The 17757-nt window shown below is 41.1% G+C and overlaps 2 protein-coding genes across 2 annotated transcripts in view; one reads left to right on the top strand and one right to left on the bottom strand.

The window, feature by feature from the left end:
* UFC1 (ubiquitin-fold modifier conjugating enzyme 1) overlaps nucleotides 1-9382 on the bottom strand; it is a 163160-nt gene extending 153778 nt beyond the window's left edge. The window contains exon 1 of the mRNA XM_044059128.1: nucleotides 9244-9382. Within this exon, the coding sequence (XP_043915063.1) occupies nucleotides 9244-9372 (129 nt within the window). The 5' untranslated portion in view covers nucleotides 9373-9382. The remainder of the gene's footprint in view (nucleotides 1-9243) is intronic.
* A 1197-nt stretch (nucleotides 9383-10579) lies between these two features.
* Nucleotides 10580-17757, top strand: part of TOMM40L (translocase of outer mitochondrial membrane 40 like) — a 152623-nt gene continuing 145445 nt past the window's right edge. Inside the window, exon 1 of the mRNA XM_044059127.1 lies at nucleotides 10580-10730. Coding sequence (XP_043915062.1) covers nucleotides 10580-10730 — 151 coding nt within the window. The remainder of the gene's footprint in view (nucleotides 10731-17757) is intronic.

Here is a 17757-nt window from a genome sequence, read left to right as displayed (position 1 = left end):
GGTCAACAGTTTATTAGAAAGAAAAGATAAGCATAAAGTGTGCAGAAAAATACAGGAATACAGAATGTTCTTTTCTCGAGGGAAAGATTCTGTAGCGGGCAAGATTGTATGTTCCTTAATGACATGTTAAATTAAGACCAAGCCTGGAAACCAAGGGAACCAATGCTAAGAGGGTGTGTAAAGCATCACAGGGTTTTGGTATTACTAAAATATATTTCAGATACAGTTAGGAAAGTCAGTTAAAGTTAGTTTGTTCGACCTGTTATTAGAGAGAAGATTACAGACACTCGAGCCTGAGTATATAGAAGACAGGTCAAATAAAGACTGTTTTCATTTACCATATTCAGGACAATCAGAAGATATGTGCAGAAACTTTGAATATATTTAGCAGCACTGTTAATGAAGACAGTAATAAACATTCATGAATAAGTTACTAATAAATTATTAAAAATATCTTAAATAAATTAGTTTAAAAACTCAGGTATGTGAATTTATTTAAGATATTTTTAATGAGATGTTTTATAATAATTTATTAGTAACTTATTCATGAATGTTTATTATATGTATTTTAATTCAAATTATTTATATAAATAAATGATGTGGAATGATCAAGTTTAGCACAAGACACTTTCAGAGAGTAGGCATTAATATTTATGAGATGTAAAGGGAGATTTGTTAGTTTAAACTGAAGGAGATGTATTTCATTGGATTAAAAATTAAACAGGTGACTTAGAGATTATTTAAATGGCTTTTTGAGTCAAAAATGGTTGTCTGATGAAGTCCTGTATGTAGGATGAAAACGCATGTATTTATTTTTTCTTGGTGAATAAAAGCGTTAATTTCACTGGCGCTCTGTGATTTTGGTGTTGTCACTATAGAGGAGAAGACCGTGGTCCAAGGCGTTCTTTTTGTTTGTTTATTGGAGTTTTAGAACTGCCGTTCTGCTGAATTAACTGCCAAAATAAAACATTTTACTGTTGCTAGATAAGGGTAGTGAGACCAGCTATGTTATATGGGTTGGAGACGGTGGCATTGACGAAAAGGCAGGAGTCAGAGCTGGATGTGGCAGAGTTAAAGATGTTAAGATTTGCACTGGGTGTGACTAGGATGGACGGGATTAGGAATCAGTATATTAGAGGGTCAGCTCAGGTTGGACAGTTTGGAGACAAAGCAAGAGAGGAGAGATTGAGTTAGTTTGGACATGTGCTGAGGAGGGATGCTGGGTATATTGGGGAAAAGGATGCCAAGGATGGAGCTGCCAGGTAAAAGGAAAAGAGGAAGGCCTACGATAAGGTTTATGGATGTGGTGAGAGAGGACATGCAGGCGGTTGGTGTGAAAGAGCATGATGCAGAGGACAGGAAGAAATGGAAACAAATTATCCGCTGTGGAGACCCCTAATGGGAACAGCCGAAAGAAGATGATGATGACTGTTACTAGATGTGTAAAACGTGACAAAGGAAGGAGTCCTAGTCATTCAAACATGTTTGTTTTTCCTTATCTTGGTATACACCACAATAGTAAAAAAAAAAAAAAAAGTGATGCCACTGGTCGGTGTTGTGAATGCAGCACTAAGATTACTGTGGTTTGTTCATTCGAGTACATTTCTCAAATTTTAGTGTTAGATGACGAAACAAAATTGTCTGTGCATTGTTATTTTTAAGGTGGAATGTGTAGCTAGCTTTTAGTTGGCATGTACACACCACAGGGGTGGGAGACATTTCTGGCTGTAACCCCACAAGAGATTTACCCAGTGGATACAGTGGTGGGAAATTGTAGGCACCATTTAAAATTTGTTCCTGTTGAATTAAAAGATGTGTTAACAGTAGGAGGCTTTTTATCTATCCTAGAAAAGATTAAAAGTCTGCACACATTGTCATGTGAAACTGTACTATATGCCTACATGCTCATAAGTTCATATGTTGGTACTAGGCTATCAGCCCTAGGGCCTATACAAGCCTAGCCAAACAATTTCCCAGATATTTCTTCCCACAATATTTACTTCCCTGGACCCTTGTCTAGCAGGGCGATTGATGTGATCCCCAGGGTGAATTTCCTATCTCCCATCCAATACTTAAGGTTCCTTCTGAAGAGGGCCAAGGAGGCATTCTGCTTGACATGTATGGGCAGTCTATTCCAGAGTATGAGGAGTCTCTGGGTCAGGAACCTATCCCTCCAGCATGTTTTGCTCATTGTGATGACAAGGTTTAGATCCCTAGAGCGTGTGGCTCTGAGGGATTTCTTTAAGTGGAGCATGTCCAACAGCTTAGGGTTTGACATGGCCTTGTATGTTAAGCAGAGATCGCTGAGTAGAAGATATGCCACAGAATATAGCTGGAGTTTTTTTTAGATGGTCAGCATAGGACATCTGCTTTAGGCCTGTGATTCTTTTAGTGAGGTACTTCTGCAGCCTTTCCAGCTGTTGCAGATGTCTTGTGAGGTACATACCAAACGGGACGTTGTACTCTATAATGGGTCTAATGAGGGATGAGTACAGTGGGACAATTACCTATTTTCTGGATGGAAAGCCCTTAGTGACGAGGTGTGCCACATAGAAGAATTTCCTAACTATTGTGGCGATGTGGTTACCGAAGGTAAAATCCACTATCCACCCGTGTCCCCAAGTCTCTCATCACACTTTCGGTGTTTAGTGTACTGCCACTTATGTGGTAATTCATGGGTACATGTTTTTTTCCCCAAAGGGGATAACTATACATTTCTTGGCATTAAGCTTGAGCCCATGGCTCTGGCACCAAGCATCCGTTTCTTTAAGGCCCTTTTGTAGAATATCCACATCATTTGGGGATTCAATAATGTCTCCCAGTTTGCAGTCATCCGTGAACTTTGTTAGCCAGAGTCCCTTAGTGTTGGCCTGTACTTCAGAGATGCAGATGCCAAACAAGAGCGGTCCCAGGACTGAACCCTGAGGTACTCCATTTGTCACTTGTCTGGAGCTGGATTTGGAGTTGGCTACTTTTACAGTCTGGGTTCTGTCAGTAAATCAGTTGGCAACCCGTCGAGTGACGTAGGGATTTATGCCCAGCTTAGTAAGTTTATCTATGATTCCAGAATGCGGGATGGTGTCGACAGCCTTGGCAAGGTACAGATAGGCTGTGTGGACCACCTTGCCCTTGTCTACAGCTCTGGAAACTGATTTAAAGAAGTCAATCAGGTTCAGGAGACAAGACTGGCCCTTCATGAACCCAAACTGGGTGGGCTCCAATGTTTGAAGGTTGCCAATGTCTTTGTCTATAAGTTCCATGATAATGTGTTCCATGTCCTTGCAGATCAGGCTTGTCAGATTGATGGGACGGTAGTTCCCAGGATCCAAGGGGGATCCCCCCTTGTGGAGTGAGACAACTGTAGCTGTGCGCCACTCAGTGGGCACAAAGCTTGAGGTAAGGCTATGATTAAATATATGACACTTAGGTGAGGTGCCAGGTCATTTTGTAGTTCATGTAGTACACAGCCCAGGATGTCATCTGGTCCCCTGGATGGATAGCTTTGGAAAGTGCAGTTTCTACCTGTGTGGCTGTGATTACCGGAATTTGGCAATCTTTTGGTATTGAGATGGGCCCTTTAGGGGCTGAGAGGGGGGTGAAGTTGGCACTAAATCAATTTGCCAGTATATTGGCAATATCCTTGGGATCAGTATATTTAATGCCATTCTGTTATAGCTCAGAGCAGATCTGAGCATTGCCATTTAGATTCTTAACACAAGTAGAGAATGCTTTGTGGTTGTCTTTGGAATCTTTGGCAATTTTATTTTCGTAACTAGCTTTGGAGGATTTTAAGAGGGATCTCAGCTTCTTACTGAGGCTGGTAAGGTAGTTTTTTGCATCCTGGGATTTTCCTCTTTTCTGCAACAGTTTCTTCCTTCTGTTGTATAGTTTGTTTATGGCAGGGGACCACCAGATTAGCGTCCTTTTTTGGAGGACAGCGTCTTGGCTCTCTTTGGGATGGCACGATTCATGTACAAGTGGATTTGCTCATACAGTGCCTTAGTGTAGGACTCAGCAGTCGAACTTTCAGCTCCCGTCTGCATGGGTGCCATGAAGTTTGTCACTTCTGACTTAAGTAGCATGAAGTTGGCTTTGGAGAAGTTTTTTACGGAGGTTTCCTTACTGGGGGTGGGATGTGGATGTCAATGGTGATTTGCTTATGGTCAGACCTGACCAATGAGGGGGTGACCACTGGTGTGGAGCATCTATCTCCCATGTTGGTAATGACCAGGTCTAGGATATTGGAGCCCCTAGTGGGACAATGGATTAGTTGATCCAGGGCATTGGAATTTATGAATTCCAAGAACCGTTGGGAAAAGGTGTTGGTACCAGAGTAGTTTTCCCAGTTAATGGCAGGGTAGATGAAATCACCAAGTATTAGGGTGTTTGGTTGTATCTTAATATTTTCCAGTATGTTTAGAAAGGTGAAGTGAGAATCTTGGGACATGGTGGGGATCTGTATCAAGCGACAATTTGGATTGCAGTCTTACCTAGTGTTAGTTGCACCTGGAGAATTTCAGATGCATTGTGTTGGGCAACTAGCCCGAAAGTGTGAATATCCTTGGTAAATATGGACACTCCTCCACCTTTAGTGTTTCGGTCTTGGTTTGGTCGCCAAAAACTGTGGTAAGAGTTGTGAAGAAGGTACATTTCCTAACTGCCTGCATAGTACCAGCTGCTGATGTATTATTTTTTATCCATAACGGATTATTCTAAATTACGTGCATTACTAGGACGATTCTTCCCTAAATATGCTCACTGCCATCCCAGATTCTTCTTGTTATCCTTTTTTGTTATTCTTCCTCCTAGGATGTGCCAACTAGAAGACGCTCTGATTTGTTGTTAATTTTTGGCTAATAGGTTGCACACTGTTTCTTGTTTTTGCTCTATTTAATTGCAGCATGCTTTAATTTGAAACACTACTTTTCTTTTTATTTTGTGTTTAATAAATGTTTGTTCTTCAGATTGCATTTAAAAGCTGCTATCCCACAATTCTGTGGGAGTGGATGGGGTTGCACCACAGCACTAGTCACCAGACACACAACTCTCCTAAAGTGTGTGCCACTCAATCAAAGCCCCTAAGGCAAAACAGCATGCCCAGCACACCAGTCATAGGTGACTTGATAGTGAGGCACACTGATCTACCACTTACTAGGTTGAATAAGGAGAAAATAACAGTCAGCTGCCTGTCAGGTGCCAGGATCTGCCACATAACACAAGCATTTAGGTCCCTCAACAGGTACAAATATGACACTGTCACTGTACATGTGGGTGTGAATGACCTGAGATGTACTTCCATGGACTACATGAAAAGGGACATGGAGGAGCTCTTGGATTATGTAGCCCAGACAGGTATGACCCTAAGCCTGAGCAGCATCCTACCATCACCCAGAATGTTACCACAGTACAAGCAGAAATGATTGATTTCAACAACTGGCTAAGTTTCTGGTGTCATTCTAATTGAATCCAGCATCTGTCTGCCGACATGATTGACAGACCTCGATGCTTTGTCAGAGATGGCATGCATCTGTCACCCCTGGGCTTCTGGATACTGGCCAAGGCTCTTGCCACCCCTCTAGTAACTTTTTTTAGGCAGTGTTCCAAAGACCAAATTACCACCGTAACAGCTACAAAGAAATGCAATCTGAGGGTCACGCTGTTCAATGCTAGAAGTCAATCTTAAAATGCACTCGCTCGAAGTACTCCTTAAAATCGAGAACATTGGCATTTGCGCTGTAACAGAGACCTGGTTCAAGGCAACAGAAAGCACCCCTGCACTATCAGGCTATAACTCATTCCCCACCTTTTGGACCCAGAACTTCCACCGAAGCTCCAAAGGCGGTGGTGTTTCCATATTCATAAAGGATGCGCACACCGCCAGACTGGTAGCCCAACATAACACATCAGGGAAACTTCAGGAGCAGCTAACACTGGGTAAGACAGTGATTCAGGCCGTAGCCTGTTATAGGTCTCCAACCAGGTCCCAAGACTCACTCCCTATTCCTAAGCACCCTGAAGAATATTAGGGTCCAACCTAACATTCCCATACTGGGCGACTTCAACTACTGTTCCATTAACTGGGAAAACTACTCATGTACCAATACAATTGCCCAACGTTTCCTAGAATTTGTTAATTCCAATGCCCTGGACCAGCTCGTACTTACCCCCGCTACAGGTAGCAACATCCTTAACTTGATCATTACTAACACAGGCGACAGTTGCTCTACACCAGTAGTCAACTCCTCCCTGGTTAGATTAGACCACAAGTCACCTTGGAAATCCACACCCCCCTTCGCAAAGGTAACCACCATTAAAAAATTCTCCAAAGCTAACTTTGGGCTCCTAAAAACAAAGGTGGCTAACTTCATAGCACCCATGCGAATGGAGAATAGTTGCTTGATAACCAAATCATTCAGCAATGCACCATATGAACACGTACACAAATACATGGATCTTGCCATACTCAACAGAACCAAGATGCTCTCCTCCAAAAATAGGAAGCCAATCTGGTGGTCCCCCACCATAAACTCTACAACAGAAAGAGGAAACTGATGCGGAATAAGGTGAAGCCCCAAGACTGGAAAAACTCCCTTAGCCTCAACAGAAAGTTGAGATCCCTCATCAAATCCTATAAAGCTAGCTATGAAAACAATTGCATCAGATAGTAAAGACAACCACAAGGCCTTCTATATTTATGTAAAGAATCACCACAGCAATACCCAGACTTGCTCAAAGCTCCTGTACAATGGTACCTCCTATACCGAGCCAACAGATATTGTCAATACACTGGCCAGCAAATTCAGTGCCAACATTACCCCCCCCCCAAAGGACCAGTCACAATACCAGTAGATCGTCAGACACCCAGTATTACTGCTGCACAGGTAATAACAGCACTGTCCAAGGCCGAGAATACAGCTTCTATAAGACCTGACAATTTCCCTGTCTGTTCTACATGAACTACAGAGTGAACTGGCACCTCACCCGTGTGCCCTGTTCAATCACAGCCTCACCTCAGGCTTTGTCCCTACTGAATGGCGCACTGCTATAGTCATCCCTCTCCACAAAGGAGGAGCGACTACCGACCCTGGGAACTATCATCCCCATTAGCCTGACTAGTCTGATATGCAAAGCTATGGAACACATCATCATGAACCTAATAAACAAGGATATAGGGAATATCTGGATCACACACAATTTGGTTTTGTGAAGAATAGATCATGCCTGCTCAACTCAGTCGACTTCTTTGAATCAGTCACCAGAGCTGTGGATGAAGGCAAGGTGGTGCGTACAGCCTACCTTGATCTTTGATAACATTCCCCACTCAGGAATCTAAAAAAACTCACAAAGCTAGACATTAACCCCTATTATCACTAGGTGGGTTATAAACGGGCTCACAGATAGAACCCACAGTGTGAAAGTAGCTGACTCCAAGTCAGACTGCTGACCAGTCACGAGTGGAGTCCCACAGGGATTGGTCCTGGGTCATCTCCTGTATCTACTTCTAAGAAGTCCAGGCCAACACGAAGGGACTCTGGCTGACAATCGACAGAATGTGCTGGAGGGACAGGTTCATAACCCAGAGACTGCCTGTGCTATGCAATAGACTTCCCATACATGTCAAACAGAGCACCACACTGGCCCTCTTCAAAAGGGATCTTGATGAATGGATGCGAAATAGAAAATTCACTCCAGGGATCACTCCAGTGGCTGTACTCAACTGAGGCACTGGGAACCCAGGTCGGGTGGCATGATGCCAGGATAATCCTGTGGGCTAGGCCTGTAAAGGCTCCAGGGCCATTAGCTTAGTACACACCTATGAACCTATAAAAGGTTTTCTGGACTATAGCTAGTGGGGCCAAGCTCCTTTATGCCAGATGTTGCAGGAGGAAAACAGGGCCAAATCAGGATTATACCACCTACAATTAAAAAAAAAATCCTGAACTGGTCTTTTAGTCCTTCAAATCTGGGACATCAATCTCCCTCACAGGTTAGAATAACTATGATTAACAGACATGACTCTTGGATGTTCTTTTTCAGGACAAGTTGAAAGAAATTACAGGAATAAGTGCACGTGCTTCTTCAAACTCTTCCTCTTAATTGAACTGGGAGGCAAAGACAGTTGCGACCACCAATTATTCTTTTTATTGCTGGTTGTTGTGTTGATGCGTCTTTCGGCTTTTCCCGGTTAGGGGTCGCCACAACGGAACTCCAGTCCGCTAATGATTGGCAGTTGATTTTTACGTGCCGGGTTGCCAGCCCTGACGCACAACCTTCAACGAAGGTACGCCCATTCACGCGTGTCCATGCAGAAAACGCTCTATAGCTGGTACGCACCTTGAATGAATAGTGCGAATTGCTTATGCTGCATTTTATACTTGTGATAAATTATAAATAAATGTACATATGAAAGCAACTAAAAACTACGTTACTGATAGGTTCAGAGCCACCCCCCCCCCCGCAAAAAAAAAAAAAAAAGTATTTTCTTAATTGGTGTTGACTTGTTTCTTTCTGCCTGCTTCATATTTTCGGGGAGTTTGGGCTGTATAAAATATAGTTTAAAATGCGTATGTTAGATACATAGTTTATCAAAGACAATCTAAGCGAAACACAGTCTCAAGAAACTATAGAGGAAAGAAATACTTCAAGTGCACAAAATATTTTCGAAAGACAGTACCGCTTTTTTTTTTTAAGTGCCTACAATGCAGCCTCCAAGCTGAACTACACACAGTCAAGTAAAACAACAAATTTTAATTACTAATACCAAAATAAAAAAATATACTATTTCAGAACTGTAATCTATGCTACAGCTTTACAAACTATAAATGTGTTCCACAATATTGGTACCCCCCCCCCCTTCTTAAATGTTGACTACAGCAAATAAGACAGGTAGTACAGAAAAAAAAACACACTTCTAGCAAGTACAACGGGTATTTTGCAAGTACAGCTAATCAAGTGCTCAATGCCATACCCCCGAGCATTTACGAGCATTTAATACTTAAGCAGCAACAAACAACTAAACAACATGAGTGCAACGTGTCTATAACATAACACTAGCCTCCAAACGTTTGATTCCGTTCGGATGCCATATACTGCACACAGGAACAGGAAGTAACGATGAAAACTCTGAAAGAGCTCTATTTACACCACTTTAACACTGTGCTAGTGTCCCGCACGTGTTATGTCAGCACCGAAAGCCCCACCCCATTCTTAAAGGACTGTAACTTCTCCAACAAATCACCTCACCTGTATTAGAGCCTGGTACTCCTCCTTCAACCTTTGCACCCACTGTCCGCCGTCCCGGGGTCCTGCGCCCGTCTTTAACAGGGGGATCCGCGATACAGCATTTCTCGCAGCTGCGAGATCGTCTGACATGATGAGCCACGCTACCAAACACCGGTGGAAATGACGTGGATAGTGGACGGAAAAGGGTTGTTAAGGCAAACCGGTGTTATTAGCCCGAGGTTTTTGACAGCTATTCCTCTTAAAGCACCTATTGTATTACTATTAATAGCATGTGCTTTTTGGCCTGCCTTTTTAATTGATATACATCAACATTATGTATCCATTATCAGTATTTAATGTATGATGTTGTTTCTGAAATGTTTCCCTTTTGACCTGTATCCAAGTTACGTCTGACAAAAGTTTTGCGTCTTTCCGGTCTTGTCCGGAAGAAACATGGCGCTACCCAGTCCCACTGTTCCCCTATGGAGGCTGTTATAGGAGCAGAATTGTGGCTGTTAAAATATTGGCTACTTGGCTTGTAAAGAATACTTGACAGAATAAAAAGATTCAGTTAAAATGTTACAATGAGGCCAGTATACAGATGCAGCCTAATTTAAAGAGAAGTTTTACCCACAGTTGTAGAGAGCTTGGAATTATATATTTTCTTTAAATATTTAATTTGTAGGGCAGAGCTCTCATCCGTACTTTAGTGGGGGGCATACTCTTATTAAATATAAAAAGGGATCTAACAGACAATTTGTTTTTGAAGGATTAAAATCGAGCGATTTGGAAGTGGTAATAAGGATTTAGGTACATAAAAGAGAATCCGTATCCCAGCGGTAGCTACTTGTTTTTGCAAACCTAGTGTTTCTCTTATTTGGAGTAACAACGAATAACGTATGTAGAAAAAAATAATGCACTAGGCTTTTAGAAATTCTTGATTTCTAAGTGGTTAATTTCCAAACTGTTAATACTGATACATTATCATATTAATTGCACTGCAGTTGGGTTGCTAATGTATTACAGCTGTGCAATACAGTGCAGGAAAATAACTAAACGCTGACATGGTTTCAGATAATCTGGGCATGTTTTATCTGTTTGTGGGATAGTTGTTAAGAAGAGTCTAGACTGTGCAACCTTGTTTTGTTATGCATTATTTCATGAACACTCATTTGCAGTAAGGATACATTTTATTTTCTGTATTTGTTTTTGCAACTGGAAAAGTGAGCTCGGTTCCTCTCAAGAAAAGGAGACAAGTTTACACTTGGTTTGAAGTACAGTTCTTTCAGAAACTTAAGTTCCTTAAGTGTGGTTTGTTTCTTCAACTGGTCTACAAGTTTAACGATTTTCTTACCCAATGGGGAACGTCTTTGCTTTATCTCCTCCGCAATTCATGCCCCCACTCATTCCCCATCCTAGTGGTGGAAGTGGTGTGGGACGAGCCGAAAAGAGAGAAGAGAATCTTGACAATCCAGGAAGCTTTGATGAACTTCACAGAAGATGCAAAGGTCAGTACTTTTCATTGTGAAAACATGTGTTTCTTTGCCCTTGGTGACATTGTACATCTGAGTAAAGAATAATCTTTTCTGATTAATGTAGTACTTTATCATTGAATGGTGTTGACAAAAGCAGATTTAGTGGGTACTGCAAGAGGGGGTTTCAGTATAGCGGCTTGTCTACCATCAGACTCCATAATATTGAGGAACAAAAAAAAAACTTGAGCTGTGAGATGTTGCTATAACAGATGCCATTGAGAAGCATAGTCAGTGTAAGCCTAGTATATTTAGGAAGTCTTAGCTGCCCCATTTAAGAAGAGGCATGCTATGTATTTCTGGGGGAATTAACAAATAATCCATCCAGTCTTGAAGATCAGTCTTAAAGGTAACTGATGTTTTGTCTTGTTTGACAGGCATGGGAAGCTTATTTAGCAAGTAAGGGATATGCTAATTAAAAAAAAATTCACATGCAAGTTCATTTTTTTGTGCAGATGAAGGTTAAGGTATTTCATGCAAGTATAGGAAGAGGGCTTTTCATCATTGGGGTACTATGTGAGTAAGTCCAATAATTTCATGATTTTTTTTTTAATATATCATTTTTGTTTTTTAACCATGTCAACCTTAAATATGTTTGGAATATATAACAAGAGCAGGAAAATAATCACTTTGTTAATTTAAACGCTTATTGTAATGAAAGTTATTTTATCAGAAACTACGTACATGTATAATACGATCAAGAAATACACCAAGTTTTAGTCAGATTGAGCCCTTTGTGGACTGTGAGTGTCTTTAGGGGAGCATACAGTAGCAACTAGTTTGTGGTCATTAGCAAAGTTAAGTCAGTCATAGCAATTTGATTTCTGTATTGACATCAGAAAAGTAGAGGTTGAAAAAGAAGAGGCTTGAGACAGCATCTTAAAAACACCCAAGAATGCCACTCTTAACATTTTTTTGGAGGGGGAGTAATATCTCCAGCACTTGCCTCAGTCTCTGTGTGAGTCCTGTGATTCTGATATGTGAGCTGTCCACTAGGTGATTTAGAAGATAATGCCGAATTTAGCAAGCTTGTCAAGTTGCCTACATAGCGGATTGTATTGAAGGCATTATCTAACTTTTGCTAGGATGGGTGAACAGAGTGACACGTCAGTGGTTTCTGTGACTTTGTGAATGAAATTGATCAGACTAAATGGGCATATTCTGCCTTGGATAAAACCATTTTGATTTGTGTCCAAGGACTGAAGATTCTCTTTGTCTTTGTTTATAAATGTAATGGTACTAGTATGGCAGTTTCTAAGCATTTGATGTATAACCACTGGAGAGTTAAAGTTAAACTAGGTCCATAAGGAGGAAGAGCAAAGCTATGTTTGGCATTTCTTAGGAACCATATAGGCCCATAGCAGTAATATTCATATTATTTGATAGTGTAGACAGAAAATAATATGATAAGATTATGAAGGAGGTGTAAATTGGTGGGAAGATTTTGTGTGTGTGTGTGAGAGAGAATATGTATATGTGTGTGAGTGTGCTTAAAGATATAAAGGCAAGGTGAAATTGAAGCTAAACTTGTTGGCAAAGATATTAGTTGTTACTTCAGAATCAGACTGTGCACTCCTATTAGATGCTAGCTCAAATCTATATTTAGTGTTACTTTGAGTTTCTTGATTAAGTTGTAGTGGACTTTGTGATTGTATTGGGGCAGCAGTTTTGATTTTGAATGCAGCTTACACTTTTTTCATGGGGCATTAAGGATTTTTTGCTAACCTGTTTTGGATCATTTTTGTGCTGAGGTGGTATAAGGATGTCTTGTATATGGCACATTATTTCTTGTTTTGTTATACAGTTTATGTTAGAATTCCACTGTAGTTCTCATTTTATTAGTGACAAATTGGGACAGACTTCTATACAGTTACTTAGATGAGAGTAGACCTCTGGTATACATGGCAGCTCTAACCACAGGTAGCCTGGGGCAGGGGCACTTTTATTTAAGTCATAAAATAATGATAGGTTTGCTTTGGAATAGTTGCCAGTTGTAGTGAGGTTTATGGGAGTGAGGATTTAGTTGTAAGTGAGAAGATAAGAGCTAGTCAGTTGGACTTCACCAGTAAATATTAGTAAGGATGAGATCATTAAGATTTCTCTCTCTAGTGGAGAGGTGGACAGTTTGGGCTAGAGAATTGTCATTCACAAAATCTAAGAGCCATTGTAAATATCTGTTATTAGTTGTATAGGTTTGCTAACTGACAGATGAGTAGCTGATGTCACCTAAACTCAACATTTTGGGTTTAATAGTTGTATATTCCACATGATGAAGGAATATATAGTGATTGGTTGGACGTGTGGAATAGGGTCTGTAATTTAGAAGAGTCTGTGAATATAGCTCTACATTGGTATTGTGGGATTTGGTAAGACATAGAGAGGCCCCTGCAGTTCTCGGTGGGTCTGAAAGAACGACAGACACTGAATAGGTGTAAAGGGAGTGTTAATAATACTCTGAAACCAAGTTTCGGTAACTATATGTATATGGTTGTGTTTAAGGGAAACGAAGGCTTGAAAACTAGATTTTAGTTAAACTCTTAGCATTAAGCAGTGCCACTTTTGGTGTTAGTCATGTTGAATTTTGCTGTGTTATGTTTGGGTGTGTAGGCCATCTCTGGCAAAGAAAGTTAGGCTGTCATACATCGTCTCCCAAGCTAACATGCAGTGAATCTTTTGGGATAACACCAGTTAATTAGCAAACTTTTAAAGCCAGTTGTTTTGTCCTTGAACTATGTCATCATTTCTGGTGATGTCAGAATACTACTCAGGGCAAGAGTTTTACTTGCCTGAGGCACATCCATAGAGACATCTATCACATCTCACTGCATCGTCTTCAGCGTGGAGCTCCTAAGTTTATTCACCCCCACGTGGGCAGCCGCAAAATTGTAATTCTATACAAGGTTGAGAGATCTGTATCATTCACAGTTTGTGTCTGTGTTAGCAACTTTCAAAATATGAGGCATTTGCTACACTGCCTCAGAGTATCAAGTGCAGGTAGGGTGGTGAAAGAATCCATGCTGTAGAGCTAGATAAGGGACTGAGTAACACTAGGTGGATTGAATGAGGTTAGGGAAAAGTGATAGATGAAGGGGTAGCTAGCGAAAGGTAATGGATGAGGGGTTAGCTAGCATTTATTAGGTTAAGCTGTCAAGGTCAAGAGTAGCTGATACCATAGTAGGAGAGGTCTGAACTGGTAAGGTCTACTGTGTCTGGAAAAATTATCTTTATTTTTTATGTATTATTATTTTTTTGTGAGGCTTTAATAGGGAAAAGGAATTTTGTTGCATGTATAAATTAAATGAAAGGTTAAGTTTTGTTGAATATTTAACTAAATTTAAATTAATCAAAAAATTTTTTTAAGAGGGATTACAGCCACTGAGTAATAGGCTCTGGGTGGGAAAGTGCAGCAATAGAGCCAAAGCAAGGCAAAATGAAAAGGTTGCATACAGATTTCAAGTACAATACACAGAAGGCTAACGCTAGGAGTAACTTGGGTTACAGTACTAAAGTACTGGTAGTAATAAGGGATAACATATGCAGTAAGTAAACATTTAAGCTCTGTGATGCACAGTTGCTATTATAACTTGGGGTAGACAACTGCAGATACCAACATTGTCAAAATCCGATTGCAGGTACTTAAAGCAAACCCATGAAAGTATACATGTACCATGCTATGATATGAAAAAGACACAACATTATGTAGGAGATGCACACCCTGATGTGTATCAGATGAGATGTGGCATACCTGGAGGTTCTAATAGTGAAGGGGATGAATCTATATTTAAAAGAGGGTACTGATAGTTTACTGCTCAAGTAACACGTCCCAGGTGGTAAAAAAAAAAAGGTTGATAAAGATTCTCTCCTCTTGTCTCTCTCCCAGTGTTGCCCTGAGTACAGTGTTCAGCAGTTCTAAAGAATACAGAGGCGAGACGCCCAACTGTTCTGCTTTTATGACAAAAAGGTTCCCGCTGAAGTTGGAATCAACAAGTCAGCAAGTATGCACCAGAATGACTCAAAACAGAAATGTTGCAAATTGCCTACTACTTCTGCTGTCCTGAGAAGCAGTCAGCAAGCAACTACGATCTCGACACAGATCCATGGAAGCAAATTTTGAAGTGCCTCAAGTTTTGTCCATGTCCCCTGTGGTAATTGTTTCCTCTTCTGTCTGCCTGTCCGTTTCTTGGTGTCACACTGGGTAGCATAAAAAGCAGCTGCTCTTTAGAATAGAATGACAAGCAATGCAGCTGTTCTGTTTGCAGTACTCTCTGAGTTAGGAATCCGCTAATTAAATGACACACAATGGAATAGCCCATAGCAGAAACAACCAAGACAAAATGATTGCTGTCCATTTTCTCACCAGGAACATTCAATGACTCCAGTCCTAACACAGAGCCAACCAAGCAGGTAATGGGACCAATGCAGCAAGGCTTTCAGAAGTGGATATAGTATTACCAAATAAGTATAAGTACTCTCAGAGGTTAAACTATTCTCTAAAAGATCAGCCAGCCCCAATGAAAAGTTTAATTATATTTAGTAATAAATAATATAAAAAATGAAAATACAAAACATCTATTTACAGTAAACACCATAGTTTCAACCACAGGAACCATTAAAAATAACACAGATGGGTAGATCCACACACATACAGAAAAACAGTACTTGACTAATCTCACTATATTTTCCTGACTGATCTAAAGCAAGGCAAGATTAAGTGGGAGAAAGATCCTTCTTTGTCAGGTTTCAAAAACAGACTGCTCTGAGACTTTTGTCTCATCTAGTATTAATTAATAATTTCAGTGCTGGATTAAAAAAATGACATATCTGACTGCTCTGAGACTTTTGTCTCATCTAGTATTAATTAATAATTTCAGTGCTGGATTAAAAAAATGACATATCACACATCTGGTCACTTAACTTCTGGTTCCCACACTACCTCCTTATTAGAAACTGAGCCAGAATCTTGCACATATTTGTTATTACACACACACAAAGCTTTCCAAGATGTGTTGTAGCATTTTGAAGCTATAAAACTATTTCAAAAACTTCCACCCTTCCAGGGTAGCAATTGATTCACCCCTAAGGACATTACAGTAGAATTCCTAGTCCTGGTTTTCACAGACATTTTGTCTCTGGGTGCAGTCAGAACTGTAAGATACAGTCTTTGTGGCCTAAACCAGGTAATTTTATTTCAGACTATTTTTCAAAGTTAGCTGGACTTAGATTAACCTCTTTTCTTCCAGTATCATCTGTTACAATATATTCACTTTAATTGCAATACAGTCTGACATACAGGTGTATTTATTTTCTGTCCAGCAGGACCCACTGTTGGTATATTTTTAACACAAGCAGCTTTACAGATATATTTTCAACCCAAGCACATGCACATCAGTTTGATGTACAAATGACTAAATTCTTTACAAAACTCCAGCTAGCTATGCTGGCATATGTTACACATCCACAACCATACCTCACATCATCACATCTCTCCCCTTTGTGAAGACTGAAGCTAGTTTTTCAAGTAACCCTTGAGAAACGTGACTTGAGGGACATGAGCCTGTCTGGAACACATTAACCCATACCCTGTCTTGAGAGCCCATCGGCATTGTCATTGCTGACCTACTATGGTGCTGCACTGTTGTATCATATCCCTGCAGCCCTAGGCTCCACCTGAATAACTTGGAATTTTGCTGGCTGACTCGATGTAGCCATGTTAAGGGATTGTGGTCTGTAACTACAGTGAACTTCCTTCCATACAGATAGGGTTGAAGTTTTTTACAGTGCCCATACTAAGGCTAGACATTCTTTTTCGACTGCTGCATGACATTCATCTTAGGTTGGAGTCAGTGGCTAAGATATACAACTGGGTGTTCTTCTCCCTCTCAGGAAACCTGGCTGAGTACAGCCCCCACCCTATGGTTCGGAGCATCCACTTGCACAACATATTTTTGTTGTAATCTGGACTGGCTAACACAGAGGGTCTTCCCAAAGACCTTTTATACTCTGCTCGTAGACTAGGGTCCACACTACCTTATCTGGCCTGTTTTTCCTCATCAGGTCTGTGAGGGGAGTGGCTATTGCACTGTAATTGGGAACAAACTTTCTGTAGTACCCCGCTGTCCCCAAGAATGCCCTCACCTGCTTTTTTGTGACAGGAGCAGGCCACACCTAAATAATTTCCACTTTAGCAGGTTCTGGCCTGATCTTACCACTTCCCACTCAATGTCACAGGTAGGAGAACTATTGCCATACCCACCTGACACTTACTGGGCTTGAAGGTTAACCCTTCCCTTTGCAGTCTGCTCAGGACCTCCCTTACATGCTGAAGGTGCTCATGCAGGAATGGCTGTAGATGGCAGTATCATCCAGGTAAGCAAGGGCATAATCTCCTGCTAGTATATGATCTACCAGCCTCTGGAAGGTTGCTGGGGCATTTTTCATTCCAAAGGCATCTTTGTGAACTCGTATAATTTGAAAGGAGTCACAAAAGGCTGACCTCTCTCTAGCTTTGGGAGTCTAGGGCACCTGCCAGTAGCCCTTGGTCAGATCAGTAGTGGTCAGGTACTTAGCCCACCCAGCTGCTGAAAGGCTTCATCTGTCTTAGGCATGGGGTATGCATGTGACTGTGTAACTATTTAGTTTTCTGTAGTCCACATAGAAACTGGTGCTGCCATTTTTCTTTGGTACCACCACCACTGGGGAAGCCCAGGGACTGCTGGACTCCTGAATTACCCCCAGTTCCAACATTTCCTGTGTCTCCTCTTTCAGAGTCTGTCTGACTCACTCAGGCACCCTGTAAGGGGCCAGCTTGATAGCCCTTTTGGGGTCTTGTACCCACATGGTGCTGCACTAAGTGGGTGCATCCTGGTTTCCCAGTGAACATGCCCCCAAACTCCTGTAACAGTGCTCGGATTTCTCAAACCTGGGTAGGAGATAGCTGCTGGGACATTGCACCTCTTCCACTGAGGTGTCAGTCTAAGCCTCACTGAGGAGATCAGTCACCGGA

Source organism: Protopterus annectens, chromosome 17.part0 (genome assembly GCF_019279795.1).
Source record: "Protopterus annectens isolate FY-2018-M chromosome 17.part0, PAN1.0, whole genome shotgun sequence".
In the NCBI taxonomy this organism is placed as follows: Eukaryota; Metazoa; Chordata; order Ceratodontiformes; family Protopteridae; genus Protopterus; species Protopterus annectens.
The sequence above is the reverse complement of the archived record's forward strand: the minus strand, read 5'-3'. Positions and strand labels throughout refer to the sequence as shown.